We start from the raw sequence: 24,603 nt of genomic DNA on the forward strand, positions 1-24,603 counted from the left end.
GTGTCTTTCTAAGAATCCATCCATTTTATCTAAATTTTCTAATTTATTGCCATACTGTTGTTCATAGATTACTTTTTTGTATTGAAATAAAGTTAATTTACAATGTTGTGTTAGTTTCAAGTGTACAGCAAAGTGATTCAGCTATGCAGACACACACACGTATATGTATTCGTTTTTAAAAATTAATTAATTAATTTTTGGCTGCGATGGGTCTTCATTGCCACGCGTGGGCTTTCTCTAGCTGCGGCGAGTGGGGGCTACTCTTCACTGTGGTGCGCGGGCTTCTCACTGTGGTGGTTTCTTTTGTTGCGGAGCACGGGCTCTAGGCGCACAGGCTTCAGTAGTTGTGGCTCGCGGGCTCTAGAGCACAGGCTCAGTAGTTGTGGCACAGGGGCTTAGTTGCTCTGAGGCATGTGGGATCTTCCCAGACCAGGGATCAAACCCGTGTCCCCTGCATTGGTAGGCAGTTTCTTAACCACTGTGCCACCAGGGAAGTCCCTGTATATGTATTCTTTTTCAGATTCTTTTCCTATAGGTTATTACAAGTTATTGAGTATATATAGATTTCTTTATAGTCATTTTCATTTTTAAAATGTCAGTAGCAATTTCTGATGCTAAAAATTTGAGTGTTTTCTCTTATTTTCTTGGCCAATCTATCTAAAAAACCTTTTCAAAACATCAGCTTTTGTTTTCATTGATTTTCTCCATTGTTTTTTATTCTCCTGTTCATTATAGTTTCTTCACTTATCTTTACTATTTTCTACCTTCTGCTCACTTTATGTTTTGTTTGCTCTTCTCTTTTCAGTGTATTAAGGTGGAAATTTAGCTTCTTGATTTGAGATCTCTGTTCTTTTAATATCTAAACATATAGCCATAAATATCTCTCTGAACACCACTTTTGTTCCATCCCATCAGTTTTGGTATATTGTATCTTCATTTTTATTCATCTAAAAGTAATTTCTGATTGCCTTTTGATATCTTCTACAACCTATTGGGTATTTAAGTGTGTGTTATTTAATTTCCACATATTTGTGTGTTTCCCAGTTTTCTTTCTGTTATTGATTTCTAATTACATTCCATTGTGGTGGAAAGACACGCACCATATTATTTCTATCATGATTATTATTTTTTAAACTGCACAATTAATTGAAGCAACAGATTACAGTCTGGTTTATCCAAAGAGATGCTAGTCCAAGAATTAAAGGCCATGAAGTCCCAGAATGTAATCTAGTTCCTTTAGTCAATCCAAAGATGCAGAAGAGGCCACTGATCTCACTGCTGCAGTGATAGCCCCTGTATGTGGACTTGGCCTTGCTCAGTCATTGGCTTCGAAGTCTGAGCAAAGGTCATAGAGGCAATGGGTCATGATTGAGTATCCTGGTGGTTTTACTTTTTTGATTGGTAGAGCAAATTATGATTGCGCCAAGTAAACTTTGCATTTTCACTGTGCTTCCTTTTATCTTTTTCTCTACAGTATTATTTCCATTCCTCACCCCAGTCTTTGAAGTATTAAATATTACTCTGTTTCCAAAAAGTTCTGTGAATTTTTTAGCGAAGTCTGTAAAAAGGATGAAAGAGAGTCGCCTCAAAGATAAACAAACGGTAAAGTCTGGTGGTGGTTACATGAGGGGGCTCACTTTTTGATAATTTATTGAGCTGTACACATATTTCTTATGCATATCTCTACATTTTTTAAAGGTAGATAGAAAACTATAGAGTTTAGAATAGGAGGGCTCTAAAATTTGGGGGGAATGAATAAGGAGGAAGTTGGGGAAGGAAATAAGAGTATGAGCCAGAGAGCAATATTTAAATACAATAATAGGCATGCCAATTAGTATGTCACTGCATAAATATTATTGAGATAAGGAGTTTACCACTTTTCTTCAATAAATGGTTAAGGGATAAAAGTTACTGATTAAAAATGATTTCACTGGTATTTCACCAAATATTAGCTTGGCAAAGAATCACTTCAGTTCCAAGCTTCCTATTTCACAGGTTGTCCAATGGAAGGCCCTGTCAGCCACCTGATGCAGTGTAGTCATTTTAAAAGTTGAGCTCACTCATAGCTGGAGTGGGCAGGAGTCTTCTCTGGCCAGTGAAGCCACAAGTGGGTTAACCCAGCTCTGCCTTCATGAGGGCTGGAGGCCAGCACAAGTATGTCTGCAGGTCAGGGGACAGGGCTGGGTACTCAGGATGTCACTGAAGAATGTGTAGCATTCTGGAAGGGTGAAGGGCTTGAAGATGCTTCTACAAAAGCTGCCGATGAACTCTGCAAATATCAGGGGATTGATTTATGTGGTCATTCATTAAGAATTAAAGTTGGAGACAAGCCTCTTAGACAGCCTCATCCACCAGAGGGCAGACAGCAGAAGCAAGAAGAACTACAATCCTGCAGCCTGTGGAACAAAAACTACATTCACAAAGAGATAGACAAGATGAAAAGGCAGAGGGCTGTGTACCAGATGAAGGAACAAGATAAAACCCCAGAAAAACAACTAAATGAAGTGGAGATAGGCAACCTTCCAGAAAAAGAATTCAGAATAATGATAGTGAAGATGATCCAGGACCTCAGAAAAAGAATGGAGGCAAAGATCAAGAAGATGCAAGAAATGTTTAAAAAAAAACCTAGAAGAATTAAAGAACAAACACCTAGAAGAATTAAAGAACAAACAAACAGAGATGAACAATACAATAACTGAAATGAAAACTACACTAGAAGGAATCAATAGCAGAATAGTTGAGGCAGAAGAACAGATAAGTGGTCTGGAAGACAGAATGGTGGAATTCACTGCCATGGAACAGAATAAAGAAAAAAGAATGAAAAGAAATGAAGACAACCTAAGACACCTCTGGGACAACATTCACATTATAGGGGTCCCAGAAGGAGAAGAGAGAGAGAAATGACCTGAGAAAATATTTGAAGAGATTATAAGTTGAAAAACTTCCCTAACATGGGAAAGGAATTAGCCCCCAAGTCCAGGAAGTGCAGAGAGTCCCATACAGGATAACCCAAGGAGAAACATACTGAGACACATAGTAATCAAGTTGACAAAAATTAAAGACAAAGAAAAATTATTGAAAGCAACAAGGGAAAAATGACAAATAACATACTGCATAAGGTTAATTGCATAAGGTTAACAGCTGATTTCTCAGCAAAAACTCTATAAGCCAGAAGGGAGTGTCATGATATATTTAAAGTGATGAAGGGGAAGAACCTACAACCAAGATTACTCTACCCAGCAAAGATCTCATTCAGATTCGATGGAGAAATCAAAAGCTTTACAGACAAGCAAAAGCTAAGAAAATTCAGCACCACCAAACCAGCTCTACAACAAATGCTACAGGAACTTCTCTAAGTGGGAAACACAAGAGAAGAAAAGGACCTACAAAAACAAACCCATAACAATTAAGAAAATGATAATAGGAACATACATATTGATAATTTACCTTAAACGTGAATGGATTAAATGCTCCAACCAAAAGACACAGGCTCAGTGAATGGATACAAAAACAAGACCCATATACACTGCTGTCTACAAGAGACCCACTTCAGACCTAGGGACACATACAGACTGAAAGTGAGGGGATGGAAAAAGATATTCCATGCAAATGGAAATCAAAAGAAAGCTGGAGTAGCAATACTCATATCAGATAAAATAGACTTTAAAATAAAGAATGTTACAAGAGACAAGGAAAGACACTACATAATGATCAAGGGATCAATCCAAGAAGAAGATATAACAATTATAAATATATATGCACCCAACATAGGAGCACCTCAACACATACGGCAACTGCTAACAGTTATAAAAGAGGAAATAGACAGTAACACAATAATAGTGGGGGACTTTAACACCTCACTTACACCAATGGACAGATCATCCAAACAGAAAATTAATAAGGAAACACAAGATTTAAATGACACAATAGACCCGATAGATTTAATTGATATTTGTAGGACATTCCATCCAAAACCAGCAGATTACACTTTCTTCTCAAGTGCACATGGAACATTCTCCAGGATAGATTACATCTTGGGTCAGAAATCAAGCCTCAGTAAATTTAAGAAAATTGAAATCATATCAAGCATCTTTTCTGACCACAATGCTATGAGATTAGAAATCAATTATAGGGAAAATAACGTAAAAAACATAAACACATGGAGGCTAAACAATACACTACTTAATAACCAAGAGATCACTGAAGAAATCAAAGAGGAAATCAAAAAATACCTAGAGACAAATGACTACGAAAACACGACGATCCAAAACCTATGGGATGCAGCAAAAGCAGTTCTAAGAGGGAAGTTTATAGCTATACAAGCCTACCTCAAGAAACAAGAAATGTCTCAAATAAACAACCTAACCTTATACCTAAAGCAATTAGAGAAAGAAGAACAACAAAAACCCAAAGTTAGCAGAAGGAAAGAAATCATAAAGATCAGATCAGAAATAAATGAAAAAGAGCTGAAGGAAACAATAGCAAAGATCAATAAAACTAAAAGCTGGTTCTTTGAGAAGATAAACAAAATTGATAAACCATTAGCCAGACTCATCAAGAAAAAAAGGGAGAAGACTCGGGCTTCCCTGGTGGCGCAGTGGTTGAGAGTCTGCCTGCCGATGCAGGAGACATGGGTTCCTGCCCCGGTCCGGGAAGATCCCACATGCCGCGGAGCGGCTGGGCCCGTGAGCCATGGCTGCTGAGCCTGCGCGTCTGGAGCCTGTGCTCCGCAACGGGAGAGGCCGCAACGGTGAGTGGCCCGCGTACCGCAAAAAAAAAAAAAAAAAAAAAAAAAAAAGGAGAAGACTCAAATCAATAGAATTAGAAATGAAAAAGGAGAAGTAACAACTGACAGTGCAGAAATACAAAGGATCATGAGAGATTACTACAAGCAACTCTATGCCAATAAAATGGACAACCTGGAAGAAATGGACAAATTCTTAGAAAAGCACAACTTTCCGAGACTGAACCAGGAAGAAATAGAAAATATAAACATACCAATCACAAGCACTGAAATTGAGACTGTGATTAAAAATCTTCCAACAAACAAAAGCCCAGGCCCAGATGGCTTCACAGGTGTGGTGTGATGAATTGGGAGATTGGGATTGACATATATACACTAATATCTATAAAATGGATAACTGATAACTAATAAGAACCTGCTCTATAAATAAATAAATAAATAAAAAGAATTAAAGTTGGAGGGAAAACAGGGACTGATGTCATGGATCTTTTCCTAAGCAAACAGGTATGACAGGAGAGAGAGCAGATAACTCTTTAGTTAAGAAGCTGTTTCAAAAGCCAGAGAAACCAAAGATCAGAGAGAGTGAGGACCAAAAAGCAGATGGACATGATGGCTGGGTTTCTCTCAGGGAAACATCATGCTCTCTAAGATTTGTAGGTGGATGTTTTGGTCACTGAGGACTTAGTCAGTACTCGTCAGCCTTCTGCTCTTTAAGGGGTCATATTCTCAGGGAAGAGGTGTGAAATATGCACTCCTGATTTATTTCTGTCTTCACAAGTAACTTTCTGCCATTGACATTTCTCTTTCTGCTTCTAGCACCGAGTGGATCTTCTTCAGCTGATGATTAACTCTCAGAATTCCAAAGAAATTGGCACCCATAAAGGTAACCAAGGAGAGCTTCAGAGGGGCCACTGTCGGTGGGGCACAGAGCTAGGGGGTGGTTCTGAAAATGTGCAGGAAGTTTTCCAGGCAGCTGGGGATTTCTGCCAAGTTGAAGGAAGACACATGGTCAGATAGAAATGGTAGCAAGAGATACTTCGTAGGTGTATGCAGGCACAACTTTGTTCAGAGCTTGAAGGGCAAGTACAACAAGGATGTCATGCCCATCAGTCAGTCATGGTCTGTGGATCACCTACAGCCGAACCTCTGGGGAGCTTGTTTCCAATGTCAATTCTCAGGCTCCTCTGGACCCAATGAGTCAGAACCTCTGCCTGGAAATTTGCATCAAGACTTCATCCCATCAGGAGGAACATTGCCCCAGTGTTGATGACCTTAACTTGGAACACTTGGTTAAAGTTGTGTTCACTAGCTTAGTCTACTGTAAAGTTCAATTTTTTCCTTTGTCATTAACAAGCAGCTGGTGGGAGAAACCTTTGAGACTGGAAATATAGTGTTCCTCTTCAAATTGTCACCCACTAGTTTTACCATCCACGGATGGTTTTTGACTGAAACCATTGTTACTGTGGTGGTTGCAATATGATGACTTTCTAATTCCATCATTCTTCTGTATTTATGAATTGATGTTCTTTTGTAGGGAGAGCTCTCCATTCTCCCCCAATCATTTATTTGTTTATTTATATCAGCATGATCTCATGTATAACTAAGTTACTCTCTTACATCATTCTTCATTTTGATTTTCAGGTTCTTTCAGTTTTGTCCACTGGAGCTTTTTCAAGTGCGATCTTGTGTTCTCTTTTCTTTTCTTCTTTCTTCTTTTTAAATCTTTTTTTTTTAATGGACTATTTTTTAGAGCAGCTAGGTTCACAGCGAAATTGAGTGGAAAGTACAGAGATTTCCAGTATATACATCCTACCGCAACTACACACAGCTTCCCCACTATCAAAAGATGATACCAGAGTTGTGCACTTGTTACAATCAATGAACGTACATTAATACATTATTATCACCCAATGTCTATAGTTGACCTTAGGGTTCATTCTTGGTTTTGTACATTCCATGGGTTTTTAACAAATTTATAATGAGCTATATCCACCAGCACAGCACACAGATTATCCAGTATTCTTTAATCTATCATTTTTTGGGAACTTCCTCACTTTCTGATGTAAGACAGTCCAGGTTTCTCTTTTATTTCCCCTGAGTAGCCCTGGAATCAGCCATTTTTTCCCAAGGAACTCTGGTTCCCTTTAGTGAGAAATGGTATTTAGAAATCAAAATCTGGGATCTTAGGAATGCTCATTGCTACTAGGGTTTCTTTGCTTCTAGATCCTCTCAATGGACAAAGTTAAGAACATCAAATATATTTCTACAAGACTGATGAACATAAGGATTTCTGTATCACCCATAAACAGTGATATAAACAGTCTTGTTCTTTCAAACAAGAAGGCCCTGATCTTTAGTTTATTCCATGACATGAATACTCCCATGTGGTTAATTTCAAGCTATGAATGGTTTGACAACCATCTCACAAAATTCTTGAATTTTAAAAAAATTGTTCTTGAGCAGGGACGAGCTGACGCCAGCACACCACTATAAATATATCTAAAACTATGTGTAGATCTTTTTCACACTTATTTTGTATTGTTTGTGTGTATGTGTGTGTGTGTGTGTGTGTGTGAATTGCTTGGTTGGGGCAGGTACAACATTGATCTGAGTGCTCTGAGTAACTAAAGGTCCTACTTCAGTCCCATCAAATAGATAAGAGCCTGATCACGCTTGGTCTCTTGGGAGAAAAGAAAAAGAGAGACCTATTTATAATTACATGGGCTGTTTAGTGAGGCTAAAGGAGAGCAAAGAGAGGGGGCGTGTACTGAGAAGATGACATTCAGGCCATGATTGAATAAGCATTGCTAATTCCACTCCCTGGACCCTATTTTTCTATGTTGCGTGCTGACTAGTACCCTTCTAGGGACACATTCTTCCTTCTACTTTAATGCCATTGATTAGACTAGGGTCAATCACAGCTCTTTTAGCTTTTAGTCAATCTCTGTAGTTTCTGTACATATCTGAGATCCCCCAGAGAAGACTTATGCCCCAGGTCTTCCATTGCCTGATGCCTGTCAAATGTATAATCCATGCTTCTCAGGCCAGGTTTTGCTCGCAAGTCATCACATATCGTGAAAGTTCTGATTCTGTAGTTCTAGTTTAGGATTGAAGACTCTGAATTTCTCATAAGTTCCCAGATGTTCGTGATGCTCGAGGTCCATCAACACACTTTGAGTAGAAACAGCCTTATATTGTTCTCTTAAGTTCCCACAAACATGTTTAGATAAAAGATAACTTCATTTTCCCTACAATATAGCCTTAGTCTTGTAAAATCTGCCAAAGAATCAAGTTTTACTTTAGCTAGAATAATTTAAATTATTCTGGAAGAGAATGTTACCCCATATTAATTACAGCTAAAGCACTTGTAGGATTCTCCAAGGGACATACTAATAGTACTGTGTAAGTTAGACAAAATTGCCATCTCTTGAAATTACCCAGCTGTGCCGTGAGGGAGGTGGCGTAGTCAGCAGCAGGGGCTGAGGAGAGTATAGGCACTGGGGAAAGCTGGATTCAGACAATTCTTGCTTTTTTCTGGCTCTTTAAGGAAGACATGAGAACACAAAGCACTACCAGCTTAATTTTCAATTGCTTTTACATTTTCCCGCTAGGGATTTGGCAGTCTCATTTGGATTTCTCATCATCTAAGCTGTGATGTTTTATACTGATGTGGTTTATCTAAAATGTCTCTCCTCTCCTTTTAGCTCTGTCTGACGTAGAACTCATGGCCCAAAGTATCATCTTTATTTTTGCTGGCTACGAGACCACTAGCAGTTGTCTTTCCTTCGTTATATATGAATTGGCCACTCACCCTGACGTCCAACAAAAGCTGCAGGAGGAGGTTGATGCAACTTTCCCCGATAAGGTGAGTGATGATACCTGGAGAGAGAGGGGGAAGGTGAAGCCTTAGCAAGAATGCCTCCTCATCACTTCTTAGAATATATTTGCAGAAAGCATGAGCCTCAAATCTTTAACCTGTGCTATTTAGGAAGGATCTAAAGAGTACAAAACAGAGGGGAAAACATAGGTTATGTGTGGTACACACAGGAATATAGGTACTGTGGAAAAAATGCTGGCACTGGCATATCATACATTACAGTATGCCATGTAAAAATCACAGTACCTCAGTGGCATCTAACAGTAAGCATTTATTGCTCCAGTGTCTGCATAGTTAGTTATCTGTTGATATGGCTGGACTTCCTTGGTTCTGGGTGTTGGCTGATGTAGGCTGGCCTTGGCTATGCAGTTAGGGTGACTCAGCTCCACACGTGCTCCACATGTGTCTCATATTCCACATGTCTGCTTCTCAGGGCAATGGCAGATGGCACGAGCAGGAAGCCCAATCATGTGGGTGACTTTCAAATTTGTGCAAGCACCACACTTAGCCAACTTTCCACTGGTTCAGAATGAGTCACCTGGCCAACCTGAGTCAGAATGGGAGGCACCACTGGGTTAGGTGACAAAGGGCATGGACCCAGGAAGGACTGGAGAACTGGGACCATTAATTCAGTCTACCGCCCTGGGTACACTGCAGACTAGGAGGAGCCTTATAACAGCAAAGGGCTTAAAGTAGGAAACAGAGGACGTGAGTTTGAGTCCTGGCTGTGCTTTTAGACAAGTTTTATCACCGTTCAGAATCCTGAGTCCTTCAAATACAAGATAAGGATAGACTGTAGTGCCTACCTAAGTTAGAGATGATCTGTCTTCTCTGGTAAATCTCATATTGGGATTCTTTTGATGCAATAAGGTGAAAAGGTCACTAAGAGACAGGCTAGCTAAAGCATTGTGTCCTCCCCTTTTTATAATAATACTTATAATAACAACACTATTGGCTAACATTTGCTTCTTACGATATATGTCTATCTAAGTACTTTCTAGTTATAAATGAATCTAACCTTCATAAGATTCTGTATAAGTCAGGAGAAGCTAGGTTATGCCTCAGTAACAGGTTAGCCCTCAAATCTCAGTGGCTTTACAGAGCAGAGGTTTACTTCTAACCCACATCTACATGACCAACATGGATTGTTAGTGGAGGATGGGAGAGGGCAGCTCTGCTCCACAGCGTTACTCGGGGATACAGGCGAAGAGGCTCCACCTTCCTGTAGCTGCCTTATCTGGAACATGAGGACTTCCTGTTGTCTGGGGAATAAGGGACTCCAGCGTTGCTCACTGGCTTTTCAAATGATTTGTCCCCAAACTGACATAATCGCCTCAGTTCACAGCCCATTGGCAAAGCTGGTTTCCTGTAACTTCAAGTGGGCTGGGAAATACAGGGACTACGTGGATACTGGGTGAGCAGTGAGTGTGTCTGCCACACAAGCCTATGAAGTGTCAACTCTAATTATCTCCATGTGACGTTTCAGAAACCTGAGCGACAGAGAGATGAAGTACTTTCACATACTAGTCGTGTACCTAGTGGTGAAAACGCCAACCTATGTGCCAGGGTGTCTGTCTCCTGAGCCAACTCTTACCCTCTACAATGTTGCCCCTTAAATATAACCCCACGTGACAGCCACGTGTCACCCCCACTGGTCTCAGATCTCTACCAAAAGTGGAATTCTTTGTGGTGTGAGGAGAGCTGGCCTCTGGGGCTGGAGTGGTTTGTTTAGACCTTCAGAGCTTAACAGTCACCCCTGAAGGGACAATAGGAGACTGTTCCAGCAACAGAGGCTGTGGCTGAGAGTAGGGTTCTCATCCTCTTGTAACTTTCCCTGGATCTGAAATTGTGTTCCTTGTAGCACCCAATCTTGCTCTTTGTTTTTGTATTTGGTTTAGAAAGGAACTCGTTTCTCCCCAAATTATTTATAGAGTTTTCATATAATATAGTGATTCCAAACTTTATATGTATAATGAAAAGCATTAGCAGTCAGGAGTTTTCAACTAAAAACCTTTATGTTGAACAGGGGATTTGCTCTTTTATACATTTCTTTCCTTGGTACAGATGTGTGGCCTCACTTTCAAAAGGAAACAGTGACTTTGGCCTATTTCACTTGAGACTAAGGGTCATAGTCTATTGGTCACGTTTGTTCTCATGAGAAAGAAAATACACTAGATGATAATGTGCGGGATTTCAGGCCCTGTTTAGGGCATTGTCCTAACATTGCCCATAGTCATAACTACTCTACACACCTCTGTGGCCACTGGGCAGGTCAAAGCACACGATAGATATTAAAATGTTATTAAATATTAAATATTAAAATAGATATTAAAATAAATGCTAAGGTCCTCTACCAATTTAAATTATTCCCCGGAGCTCCTAACATTTCAGTAGGACTACACAGATGGAGTTGAAGTTTGATCCGAAATCTTAATTTATCAAAATCTCGTTTTCTCTTCCCAGGCGCCTCCCACCTATGAGGCTCTGGTACAGATGGAGTATCTTGACATGGTGTTGAATGAAACTCTCAGAATATTCCCAATTGCTGGTAGAATTGAGAGGATCTGTAAGAAGGATGTGGAAGTCAATGGAGTGCTCATTGCCAAAGGGACAACAGTGGTGGTGCCACTCTTCGTTCTTCACAATGACCCAGAGCTCTGGCCAGAGCCTGAGGAGTTCCGTCCTGAAAGGTACAAGACCCTGAGGAAAGGACACCCACCCTGATCCTTTTTGGTGCTTGCATATTTTGACAACTCTTGTTATAGTTGGCAAGTGGGTGATCATGCAATAATTTATTTGTATATCTTTTTATTGTTGGAAGATTTTTCTGTTTAAGGGTGTTCATTATGTGAGTCAAAATTATACAAAGTATAGACTAGAAAAAGAAAATTATAGCTGTCTACATTCCTAATACCTTAAGATAGGCCTCATTGATAATGTCATGTATGTCCTGATGGACATTTTTCTATGCATATATAGATTTTAAAAACAGGATGGTATTATACTTTATTTGGTTTTGAACTTCTTTATTTAACAGTAAAGTATGAACAACATTCTATGTGTATGTTTGTATGCATATGCCATAATTTACCTAACCATTGTCTTTTTATTCCCTTTAAGCCTTTCTCTCTGTTCTCTCTTAGCTCTCTGAGTTCACCCCATGTTCCCACATTCCATATTTTTAAACATTGGCTACATTTCCTCTAGCATTATTGTGAGAGTGCAGGCTGGGACCTAGAGGTCTCATCCCTGGTGGTTCAGGCAGCCTCACTGAGGACCGAGGTGCACACAGGTGCCCTGGTTCTGTCTGTGGCTGCACACCTGGGTCAGGTCCCTTCTACCTCAGTATTTGATGACTTTCCAAAGTGAAGTCATCTGTTCTCTACATGTCTGAGATTTCCTCCTTGGATGGGTCTTGAGCATCCTCTTCTGGGAATTCACAGCCAAGAGCTGGTTTGGGCACAGATTGGACCCTGGAAAGAGTTAATGCTCTCCCATTTAGTGTATGGTAAGCAAAATTTGGAATGAACTTTTTAGGCCAGTAGCTGAGATCTAGACCTTTATTACACCTTATCAGCTCCCTGATGGCCAAGAGTTGTTTTGTTTGCCATGGAGTCCCGAGTGCTAGCACAATGGTGACACATAGCACTTATTGACAGAAGAGTCAGAGTGGACCAAGTCCTCTGTTTTCTGGGCCAGGGAACCTCTGCAGTTCCTCCAAGCTCAGTAGCTCCCTGTCCTGCAGCTTCACGAACCTGGACCACTCACTGTACTTCCCTTTGATTCGTTCAGTCATCAAGCAGAGAATAAATGCTCACCTGTGGGTGAGGGACTGGGCCAGCCAGTGAGAAATCCAAAGGTTAGGAAAAAAGCCCATTATGGAGAATTTTAAAAATATTCACAAGTATGTGTGATTTGACACGTACACAGGAATATTCTATAGGCACAAGCCTATTAAATACTTTATTTAAAAAAAATTTTAACATCTTTATTGGAGTATAATTGCTTTATAATCGTATGTTAGTTTCTGTTTTATAACAAAGTGAATCAGCTCTACGTACACACATATCCCCATATCTCCTCCCTCTTGCATCTCCCTCCCACCCTCCCTATCCCACCCCTCTAGGTGGTCACAAGGCACCGAGCTGATCTCCCTGTGCTATGCGGCTGCTTCCCACTAGCTATCTATTTTACATTTGGTAGTATGTATAAGTCCATGCCACTCTCTCACTTTGTCCCAGCTTACCCTTCCCCGTCCCCGTGTCCTCAGGCCCATTCTCTACATATGCGTCTTTATTCCTGTCCTGCCCTAGGTTGATTTATTTTTGTGTATGGTGTTCGGGAGTGTTCTAATTTCATTCTTTTACATGTAGCTGTCCAGTTTTCCCAGCACCACCTATTGAAGAGGCTGTCTTTTCTCCATTGTATATCCTTGCCTCCTTTGTCATAGATTAGTTGACCATAGGTGCGTGGGTTTATCTCTGGGCTTTCTATCCTGTTCCATTGATCTATATTTCTGTTTTTGTGCCAGTACCATACTGACTTGATTACTGTAGCTTTGTAGTATAGTCTGAAGTCAGGCAGCCTGATTCTTCCAGCTCCGTTTTTCATTCTCAAGATTGCTTTGGCTATTTGGGGTCTTTTGTATTTCCATACAAATTGTGAAAATTTTTGTTCTAGTTCTGTGAAGAATGCCATTGGTAGTTTGATAGGGATTGCATTGAATCTGTAGATTGCTTTGGGTAGTATAGTCATTTTCACAATGTTGATTCTACTAATCCAAGAACATGGTATACCTCTCCATCTGTTTGTATCATCTTTAATTTCTTTCATCAGTGTCTTATAGTTTTCTGCATACAGGTCTTTTGTCTCCTTAGGTAGGTTTATTCCTAGGTATTTTATTCTTTTTGTTGCAATGGTAAACAGAGTGTTTCCTTAATTTCTCTTTCAGATTTTTCATCATCAGTGTATAGGAATGCAAGAGATTTCTGTTCATTAATTTTGTATCCTGCTACTTTACCAGATTCATTGATTAGCTCTAGTAGTTTTCTGATAAAGTCTTTAGGATTGTCTATGTATAGTATCATGTCATCTGCAAATGGTGACAGCTTTACTTCTTCTTTTCCGATTTGGACTCTTTTTATTTCTTTTTCTTCTCTGATTGCTGTGGCTAAAACTTTGAAAACTATGTTGAATAATAGTGGTGAGAGTGGCAACCTTGTCTTGTTCCTGATCTTAGTGGAAATGGTTTCAGTTTTTCACCATTGAGAATGATGTTGGCTGTGGGTTTGTCATGTATGGCCTTGATTATGTTGAGGTAAGTTCCCTCTATGCCTACCTTCTGGAGGGTTTTTATCATAAATGGATGTTGAATTTTGTCAAAAGCTTTTTCTGCATCTATTGAGATGATCATATGGTTTTTATCCTTCAATTTGTTAATATGGTGTATCACATTGATTGATTTGCATATACTGAAGAATCCTTGCATCCCTGAGATAAACCCCACTTGATCATGATGTATGATCTTTTTAATGTGCTGTTGGATTCTGTTTGCTAGTATTTTGTTGAGCATTTTTGCATCTATGTGCATCAGTGATATTGGCCTATAGTTTTCTTTCTTTGTGACCTCTTTGTCTGGTTTTGGTATCAGGGTGATGGTGGCCTTGTAGAATGAGTTTGGGAGTGAACCCCCCCCCCCCGCTATATTTTGGAAGAGTTTGAGAAGGATAGGTGTTAGCTCTTCTCTAAATGTTTGATAGAATTCACCTGTGAAGCCATCTGGTCCTGGGCTTTTGTTTGTTGGAAGATTTTTAATCACAGTCAGTGCTTGTGATTGGTATGTTTATATTTTCTATTTCTTCCTGGTTCAGTCTCGGAAAGTTGTGCTTTTCTAAGAATTTGTCCATTTCTTCCAGGTTGTCCATTTTATTGGCATAGAGTTGCTTGTAGTAATCTCTCATGATCCTTTGTATTTCTGCACTGTCAGTTGTTACTTCTCCTTTTTCATTTCTAATTCTATTGATTTGAGTCTTCTCCCTTTTTTTCTTGATGAGTCTGGCTAATGGTTTATCAATTTTGTTTATCTTCTCAAAGAACCAGCTTTTAGTTTGTTGTTTTTTTTTTTAAAGAAGATGTTGGGGGTAGGAGGGTTTTTTTTAGTAATTTATTTGTTTATTTTTGCTGTGTTGGGTCTTCGTTTCTGTGCGAGGGCTTTCTCTAGTTGTGGCAAGCGTGGACCACTCTTCATCGCGGTGCATGGGCCTCTCACTATTGCGGCCTCTCTTGTTGCGGAGCGTAGGCTCCAGACGCGCAGGCTCAGTAGTTGTGGCTCACGGGCCTAGCTGCTCCGCGGCATATGATATCCTCCCAGACCAGGGCTCGAACCCGTGTCCCCTGTATTAGCAGGCAGATTCTCAACCACTGCGCCACCAGGGAAGCCCCAGCTTTTAGTTTTATTGCTCTTTGCTATTGTTTCCTTCAGCTCTTTTTCATTTATTTCTGATCTGATCTTTATGATTTCTTTCCTTCTGCTAACTTTGGGGTTTTTTTGTTCTTCTTTCTCTAATTGCTTTAGGTGTAAGATTAGGTTGTTTATTTGAGATTTTTCTTGTTTCTTGAGGTAGGCTTGTATAGCTGTAAACTTCCCTCTTAGAACTGCTTTTGCTGCATCCCATAGGTTTTGGGTCGTCATGTTTTCATTTTCATTTGTTTCTAGGTATTTTTTGATTTCCTCTTTGATTTCTTCTGTGATCTCTTGGTTATTAAGTAGTGTATTGTTTAGCCTCCATGTGTTTGTATTTTTTACAGATTTTTTTCCTGTAGTTGATATATAGTCTCATAGTGTTGTGGTCAGAAAAGATACTTGATACAATTTCAATTTTCTTAAATTTACCAAGGCTTGATTTGTGACCCAAGATATGATCTATCCTGGAGAATGTTCCATGAGCACTTGAGAAGAATGTGTATTCTGTTGTTTTTGGATGGAATGTCCTATAAATATCAATTCAGTCCGTCTTGTTTAATGTATCATTTAAAGCTTGTTTATTTTCATTTTGGATGATCTGTCCATTGGTAAAAGTGGGTGTTAGAGTCCCCTACTCTGATTGTGTTACTGTCGATTATCCCTTTTATGGCTGTTAGCATTTGCCTTATGTATTGAGGTGCTCCTATGTTGGGTGCATAAATATTTACAATTGTTATATCTTCCTCTTGGATTGATCCCTTGATCATTGTGTAGTGTCCTTCTTTGTCTCTTATTATAGTCTTTATTTTAAAGTCTATTTTGTCTAATGTGAGAATTGCTACTCCAGCTTTCTTTTGATTTCCATTTCCATGGAATATCTTTTTCCATCCCCTCACTTTCAGTCTGTATGTGTCCCTAGGTCTGAAATGGGTCCCTTGTAGACAGCATATATATGGTTCTTGTTTTTGTATCCATTCAGCCAGTCTGTGTCTTTTGGTGGGAGCATTTAATCCATTTACATTTAAGGTAATTATCAATATGTATGTTCCTATTACCATTTTCTTAATTGTTTTGGGTTTGTTATTGTAGGTCTTTTCCTTCTCTTGTGTTTCCTGCCTGGAGAAGTTCCTTTAGCATTTGTTGTAAAGCTGGTTTTGTGGTGCTGAATTCTCTTAGCTTTTGCTTGTCTGTAAAGCTTTTAATTTCTCCATCGAATGTGAATGAGATCCTTGCTGGGTAGAGTAATCTTGGTTGTAGGTTTTTCCCTTTCATCACTTTAAATATGTCTGCCACTCCCTTCTGGTTTGTAGAGTTTCTGCTGAAAGATCAACTGTTAACCTTATGGGGATTCCCTTGTATGTTATTTGTTGTGTTTCCCTTCCTGCTTTTAATATTTTTTCTTTGTATTTAATATTTGATAGTTTGATTAATTTATGTCTTGGCGTGTTTCTCCTTGGATTTATCCTATATGGGACTCTCTGCGCTTCCTGGACTTGATTAAGTATTTCCTTTCCCATATTAGGGAAGTTTTCAACTATAATCTCTTCAAATATTTTCTCAGTCCCTTTCTTTTTCTCTTCTTCTTCTGGGACCCCTATAATTCGAATGTTGGTGTGTTTAATGTTGTCCCAGAGGTCTCTGAGACTGTCCTCAATTCTTTTCATTCTTTTTTCTTTATTCTGCTCTGCAGTAGTTATTTCCACTATTTTATCTTCCAGGTCACTTATCCGTTCTTCTGCCTCAGTTATTCTGCTATTGATTCCTTCTAGAGAATTTTTAATTTCATTTATTGTGTTGTTCATCATTGTTTGTTTGCTCTTTAGGTCTTCCAGGTCCTTGTTAAACATTTCTTGTATTTTCTCCATTCTATTTCCAAGATTTTGTATCGTCTTTACTGTCATTACTCGAATTATTTTTCAGGTAGACTGCCTATTTCCTCTTCATTTGTTTGGTCTGGTGGGTTTTTGCCTTGCTCCTTCATCTACTGTGTGTTTCTCTGTCTTCTCATTTTGCTTATCTTACTGTGTTTGGAGTCCCCTTTTGCAGGCTGCAGGTTCATAGTTCCCATTGTTTTTGGTGTCTACCCCCAGTGGCTAAGGTTGGTTCTGTGGGTTGTGTAGGCTTCCTGGTGGAGGGGACTAGTGCCTGTGTTCTGGTGGATGAGGCTGGATCTTGTCTTTCTGGTGAGCAGGACTGCATCTGGTGGTGTGTTTTGGGGTGTCTGTGACCTTATTATGATTTTAGGCAGCCTCTCTGCTAATGGGTGGGGTTGTGTTCCTGTCTTGCTAGTTGTTTGGCATAGGGTGTCCAGTGCTGTAGCTTGCTGGTCGTTGAGTGGAGCTGGGTCTTAGCATTGAGATGGAGATCTCTGGGAGAGCTTTCACCATTTGATATTACGTGGAACCGGGAGGTCTCTGGTGGACCAGTGTCCTGAACTCGGCCCTCCCACCTCAGAGGCACAGGCCTGACACCTGGCCGGAGCACCAAGACCCTGTTAGCCACACGGAATTATCAAGATAGTGGTCACTGGCAAGTGAAACCACAAGAGAAGAGTCCCGTGCTATGCCTGGTCCTGCTGAGCAATTTTCAGACTTCAGCTCATTCTGGCAAGAGGGCAACTGGGTCAGTGAGGCAGGGTGGGGTCTGTTAGGCGGGCGGCCTGAAGGGCCCGGTCGAAGCCCTCGGGGAAGGCCAACGGCGGCCCAGACCCTGGCCTCCTGCAGCTATGGCCTCTTTGGGGTCTCCTTCCCGGCTTCAACTTGCTCTCAGTCCTGCCTTACCCTGAGCTTCTTCACTAGGCGAGTGCTCCCTGAGGTGATGCACTGAAAGCGTGGGCCTAGCTGAAGCGCGAGAAACGGGGGTGGAGCCACCTGAAATGCTTTCAGTGTACCTGTATGTGCACATTCCCTGCTTAACAACCGTCAGCCCATGTCTCTGTCCCATCCACATGCCACTGCTGCCCTTCTCCATCTTATTTTAAGTCACATTGTCTGTAAATCTTACAAAATGTTTTGCAAAATAGGGCCTCTTTAAAATATACATAACTGCAACGCCATTATCACTTTCCCCAAATATACATTTTTTCCTTGACATATTCAAATATCGAGGAGTCAAATTTGAATAGAACAGAGGTCTAACCATCAAGGAATTCATGGCTAGTGGAACAGATAGACAAGGATGTCAGTGATCACTCTGGAGTAGTCATATGCCCATGTACATATTCTGACCTAAGCATCCCCTGTGTGGGGGAGAGAAAGACAGAGAGCCAGAGAATGACACAAGGGAACTGGAAGGGAAAGGAGAGGAAAACAATTGAAAAATAACAATTTAAATACTCAGAGACGTTTCTCCAGCTTCCTTCCCCCATGAGCATGTGACCAACATAAGTGTGCGTGGAGATGGGAACCCATGTTTCCTTCAGCCAGTCTCATTTCCTAACTGCGATTCAGAATGTGAACATCTCACCACCCTGAATGTAATTTTAGTGTTTAAAGATAAATTTTCTTTAAACAGCATTTATCTCACCTCCTCAACAGGACTGAAAGCTCCTGTAGAGTCAGGGGAATGGGAAGGATCCATTGTCACACAAAATAACCACAGCTGGATTCAATGACTAGACCACACAGGTATCTCTTATGCTACTGGTCCAAGAGTTAAGTTTAAACCTCAGGTCTGGAGCTCTTGTGGTTTTTCTGTTTCATTAACTTGTTTCATCTACTTTTATGGTTACAGGTTCAGTAAGAAGAACAAGGAGAGCATAAATCCTTATACATACATGCCTTTTGGAATTGGACCCCGAAACTGCATTGGCATGAGATTTGCTATCATGAACATGAAACTTGCTCTCGTCAGAATCCTGCAGCACTTCTCCTTCAAACCTTGTAAAGAAACACAGGTCAGTAGTTAATTTTCTGCATGAATAACATTTTATTGGGAGTTCTTTTTTTTAACTGATGGGTCTCTATATATCTAAGCATGTTATCAGTTCAAAGAATAATTTATTCTGTTAGCCAGAGAATCTGTTTGGAGCCATCTGAAATCTTTAATTGTCAATATCCAGGGAGGGCTAAGTCTGTGGCCCACATTCAAGTCCACTGGAATGAAGGGAAGTGTGTGCACAGTCACGAGAGCACACACTAAAAAGTCATGGCTCTTCAGTGATGCTCTTCTCCACCGGAACTTACAGAAGCTCTCCTGGCAGTGGTTCTCAGCCTCTGCTTGTATAATGAAATTGATGGGGAGCTTTAAAAAAGCCCTGATGCCTAAGTCATCTCAGACTTTCTAAAATAATTCATCTGGAGTGTGGCATTCAAAGCGGCCCCACTGATCCTCCTGTGCAGCCACAGTGAGAACCCCTGATGGAAAGCATTTCTGCCAGATGTGAAGGACTCCCACAGCCCCCTCACCTTCCAGGGGTCCTGCTGCCATCAAGATGGGCTCCCTTTACATTCTAATAATAACTCTATGTGTGCTCTTCCCCACCCCCATTCTATTCTTCCCCCTTCAAGTTCTAGTTCAATCCCAAGCCCCTCCATGAAGCCTTCCCCACCCAGTCCAAAGCCCACTCTCTCCTCTGCTCTGTTATCAGTTACCACAGGCTGGCATCACGGATCCTACCACCTAACTTAACACTTTGCCGTGGAACCATCCAGTTTGGTTCTTATGTTTTCTTTGCCCCTAAGAATACCCTTAACTCTAGCTCCTCATTTTATTTCTTTAGTAAACTCCCAATGCTCCCAAGTCATCCGGTAAATGCTTGCAGAGTGACTTTCAGTTGAGTTAGAGTTCTGGAACACAAATTATGTTCAGTTTGAACTTTTAAAATGTAAAAAAAATGACATGTAAGTACATGCTTAGTGTGTGTGTGTCTATTTGTCTGCAGGGGAAATATATGTATGTCATATGAAATTTTAAAATACAAAGTGTTACATGTATAGAAAGATCTGGAATCTCTCCTCTGAGGAGCACAAAGAACAGTTGCCATTGTTCATTCATCTCAAGCACGGCCCTGTAATAAGGCTTATTTCTAGGAGTCACACATTTAACCAGCAGCTCCTCCCCTTGGGTAGGCTTTCTCAGGGAAGAGGAGGATAGAGACGGTTTCCATTTTACTTGTGGGAGTCTGTGTGTCCGTACTGTAGGTGTGTACAGACAGGGGACTCAGCCCTGAGAGGAATGGGGCCTCTGGCACACCTGGGAAGGGCAGATGCTCCCTGAAGCTCCACCCAGGCATCCACAGGCTGGGGCTTCTCCCTCCACGACAATTTGCTTGCCCTTCAGTCAACTGAGATTAGAAGGTCACTGTTGGTTCCCCCAACTCTGAAAGGGGCTAAAGGTGAGAAAAGGGCTAAAAGTACTGGAACAAACACTGTGGTCATCAGAAGTTCACCATTTGCACTACACTTGGAGCCAGGAGGTGTTAAGAAACAGACATAATGCTTCACAACGACCTCTTCCCATCATGAAACTGGGTGGATTCTACTGGGAGAGGTGATTGGACGCTTTAGAAGTTGAGGAATGTGCTTACAATTAAAATTGTAATACCTATTCAGGATTACCTTGTAAGTTCCAACATACACAAAATTACCTCTATATCCTTTTCCGAGAAATTTGCCATAATGCCTAAGAATCTGTTATGTTTTTAAAACTCAGTATTTTTGCTTAAAATTTAAATCAATAAAGAACACAGGCCAACCTGATTTTGTATCAAGCCTGGTACAGAATAGGTGCTCAATAGATATTTTGCTGAATGAATGATGGATGAATTCTTTCACCATCCCTCTTAACACAGCTTATAGAATAAATATAAAGAATCAAAGATAGGTAGGGAAAATTGAATGAAGGTGTGCAAAAGGTACAAACTTCCAGTTATAAATAAGTACTAGGGCTATAGTGCAAAACATGATGACTATTGTTAATATTTCTGTATGGTATAAGAGAGTAGGTCCTAAGAGTTCTCACAAAGGGAAAATAATATTTATTTTTTTCCTTTCCTATCTATATGGGATGATGAATGTTAACAAAACTGTGGTAATAATTTTGTGATATATGTACGTCAAATCATTTTGCTGTACACCTTAAATTTATGCACTGCTGTAAGTCAACTATATTGCAATAAAAATGGAAGTTAAATTCTGATAGGACATGAAAAGGGAACACCGTGAACAACTGTATTCCCATATGTTTTATAATATACGTTAAATAGACCAATTCTCTGAAGACACAAACTATTAACATTCAATCAAGAAAATATAGACATCCTGGCTGTCCCTATATCTGTCCCTCTATCTATCAAACATACTGAATCGGTAGTTTAAAAAAATCAAATATACATGATGCTAAAAGTGGCTTTTACATGTTTGTAAAGCATTATTGTCCATAATGTATCTCGTCTACTTTGCTTTTTTTTGTTGGTGGGACTCCATTAATCGGTTCTCATGTGTTTGTTTAAATGTTGCAGATCCCCCTGAAATTGTTCACTGTAGGACTTACGCAGTTGGAAAAACCTGTTGTTCTAAAGGTTGTGTCAAGAGATGCGACCGTAAGTGGAGCCTGACTTTCTCGAAGGACATGGGCTTTGATCTTCAAGGAAGCTGTATCCAGGAACACCTGAGACTTTACTTACTTTGTGATAAAACTATTAAATGAAGATAGGCTTCACCTACTGCCCTTGATGGACGATTAGGTATTCTGCCCAATCATTTAGCTTTCTCGTTGTCTGTGTGGAGTGTTATATATTGCGTCATTAAAGGAGGTGACAAGTAAGTGCCGGATACTCAACTTCATGGGCTCTCCTAGGACCATCTCCATCCACTTCCTGATGGTAGTTAGTACCATCTACTCCTCCTGAGCACTGATCAGAATGAAAATTTCTCAACAAACTCTAATGAAAATAAGAATGATTGTGGTGACTGAAGTAGTGACATTTATGTCACAGATTTTATTTTGAATATTCTAAATTAAATATTACATTGAGCAAGTCAATAAACATCTCTTTACAAAAGTATAATCTGATGCCTTTGTGCACATTAGGGGGAATGTATACAGCAGAATCAGAGAGACTCAGGGACTAAATGCTTTTGACCATCACAATCCCTGGTGGGTGGGGCCTTTTAAAAACTCCAGGTTGACATATTAAGTAGGTAAGAGTTCACTGACTGTGACTTTTCCCAGTGCTTAGAAATCTGCCTTTTAAATCTACCTTTATAGTTTAAATCTACCTTTTTTGGAGCACATATGTTTTGTTTCTTTTTTAAAATTAATTAATTAATTAATTTATTTATTTAGTTTTGGTTGCGTTCGATCTTCTTTGCTGTGCGTGGGCTTTCTCTAGTAGTGGCGAGCGGGGGCTACTCTTCACTGCAGTGCGTAGGCTTCTCATTGCGTTGGCTTCTCTTGTTGCAGAGCACGGGTTCTAGGTGAATGGGCTTCAGTAGCTGCAGAACGCGGGCTCAGTAGTTGCAGAATGCAGGCTCAGTAGTTGTGGCTCGTGGGCTCTAGAGCGCAGGCTCAGTAGTTTTGGCGCACGGGCTTAGTTGCTCCATGTCATGTGGGATCTTCCCGGACCCAGGGCTTGAACCCGTGTCCCCTGCATTGGCAGGCGGGTTCTTAACCACTGCGCCACCAGTTAAGTCCCGGAGCACGTATGTTTTCATACCTCTTTGTATTCCATCCTCGACTCCCAACTGTCTTAATGCAATGAACATGGAATAAAGGTGGCTGATTGGTCAGTTGATTGGGCAGAAAGGCTACAAGCACTGGTCAGTTTCATTTGGTATCAGAAGGGTACAGGGCTCTTCCTTTCCCTTTTCTGCCCCTTCCCTCCCTTTTCCTTCCCCTGCCTTGCCCTCCTGGATAATCCAGCCCTAAACCAGTAAGTGGGACACAGAACGTGGGCAGCCTCACACTGCAGGGCAGGAGCAGAGAAGGGGGCACAGTGACTCCAAGTCAGAGACAAAGTAGGGAATAGAGGGTGTCCACAGGGATGGCAGCCCGGCATGGGTGTGGGAACCCAAAATACCCACTCACAGGGGTGGCCTGTAACAGCAGCCAGAGACTAACTAGGGTGTGGAGAACCCAAGTAGGGTAAGGGGAGGGGGCATCGTGAGTGGAAAGGGATGGATCATGGATTTGGGTACATAAAGGAGGGGTGATCAAGTAAGTAAATATATAAAGGATGGTGGAAGGCAGAATTCTCACTGTTGGAGAAGAGAGTCACTGATTCAGAGAGGGAGAAAACCAGAATAAACCCCGTGGAGTCAGCGATTGAAACTGAATATATCAGTGTAAATCCATGCTTTTCTTTTTTAACTTTTTATTTTATATTGGAGTATAGCTGATCAACAATGTTGTGAGGGCTTCCCTGGTCATGCAGTGGTTAAGAATCCGCCTGCCAATGCAGGGGACATGGGTTCGAGCCCTGGTCTGGGAAGATCCCACATGCATGGGGCAACTAAGCCTGTGCACCACAACTACTGAGCCTGAGCTCTAGAGCCCGCAAGCCACAACTACTGAAGCCCGCGCACCTAGACCCTGTGCTCTGCAACAAGAAAAGCCACCACAGTGAGAAGCCCACACACGGCAACAAAGAGTAGCCCCCGCTCACCACAACTAGAGAAAGCCCACACAGCAACGAAGACCCAACGCAGCCAAAAATAAAGAATAATAATTAAGTCAATAAATATATAAAAACAAAACAAAGCAAAACAAAACAATGTTGTGATAGTTTCAGGTGCACAGCAAAGGGACTCAACCATATATATAATGTATCCATTCTCCCCCAAACTGCCCTCCCATCCAGGCTGCCACATGACAGTGAGCAGAGTTCCCTGTGCTATACAGTAGGTCATTGTTTGTTATCCATTTTAAACATAGCAGTGTATACATGTCAATCCCAAACTCCCTGACTATCCCCCCGCCCTGTAATGATAAGCTTGTCCTCTAAGTCTGTGAGTCTGTTTCTGTTTTGTAAATAGGTTCATTTGTATCATTTCTTTTTAGAGTCTGCATATAAGGGTTATCATACGATATTTCTCTTTCTCTGTCTGACTTACTTCACTCAGTATGACAATCTCTAGGTCCATCCATGTTGCTGCAAATGGCATTATTTCATTCTTTTTAATGACTGAGTAATATTCCATTGTATATATGTACCACATCTTTTTTATCCATTCCTCTGTCGATGGAAATAGGTTGCTTCCATGTCCTGGCTATTGTAAATAGTGATGCAGTGAGCACTGGGGTGTATGTATCCTTTTGGGCCATGTTTTTCTCCAGATATATGCCTAGAAATGGGATTGCAGGGTCATATTAAATCCATGCTTTTCTATGTAGGTAGATGATAGCAGACTGGATGATATAGACAGATAGATAGATAGATAAATAGATGATAGATAGACAGATGATAGATAGACAGATGACAGAGAGTTACAGATATAGATAGATAGGTATGTGTGTGTGTTTGTGTAGCTACAAAAACACATAACACCTACTGCTTTCCACTGATACAGTGTAGAAACA

General features: G+C 40.6%; 1 protein-coding gene across 1 annotated transcript in view; it reads left to right on the plus strand.

Annotated features, from left to right (window-relative positions):
* Positions 1-22,087, plus strand: part of LOC309973313 (cytochrome P450 3A28-like) — a 41,762-nt gene extending 19,675 nt beyond the window's left edge. The window contains exons 8-13 of the mRNA XM_082857490.1: positions 1,475-1,602; positions 5,561-5,627; positions 8,449-8,609; positions 11,085-11,311; positions 18,817-18,979; positions 21,545-22,087. Of these exons, the coding sequence (XP_082713616.1) occupies positions 1,475-1,602; positions 5,561-5,627; positions 8,449-8,609; positions 11,085-11,311; positions 18,817-18,979; positions 21,545-21,640 (842 nt within the window). The 3' untranslated portion in view covers positions 21,641-22,087. The remainder of the gene's footprint in view (positions 1-1,474; positions 1,603-5,560; positions 5,628-8,448; positions 8,610-11,084; positions 11,312-18,816; positions 18,980-21,544) is intronic.
* The last annotated feature ends 2,516 nt before the right edge of the window (positions 22,088-24,603 follow it).

This window comes from Leucopleurus acutus (genome assembly GCF_964270905.1).
Source record: "Leucopleurus acutus genome assembly, chromosome: 16".
In the NCBI taxonomy this organism is placed as follows: Eukaryota; Metazoa; Chordata; class Mammalia; order Artiodactyla; family Delphinidae; genus Leucopleurus; species Leucopleurus acutus.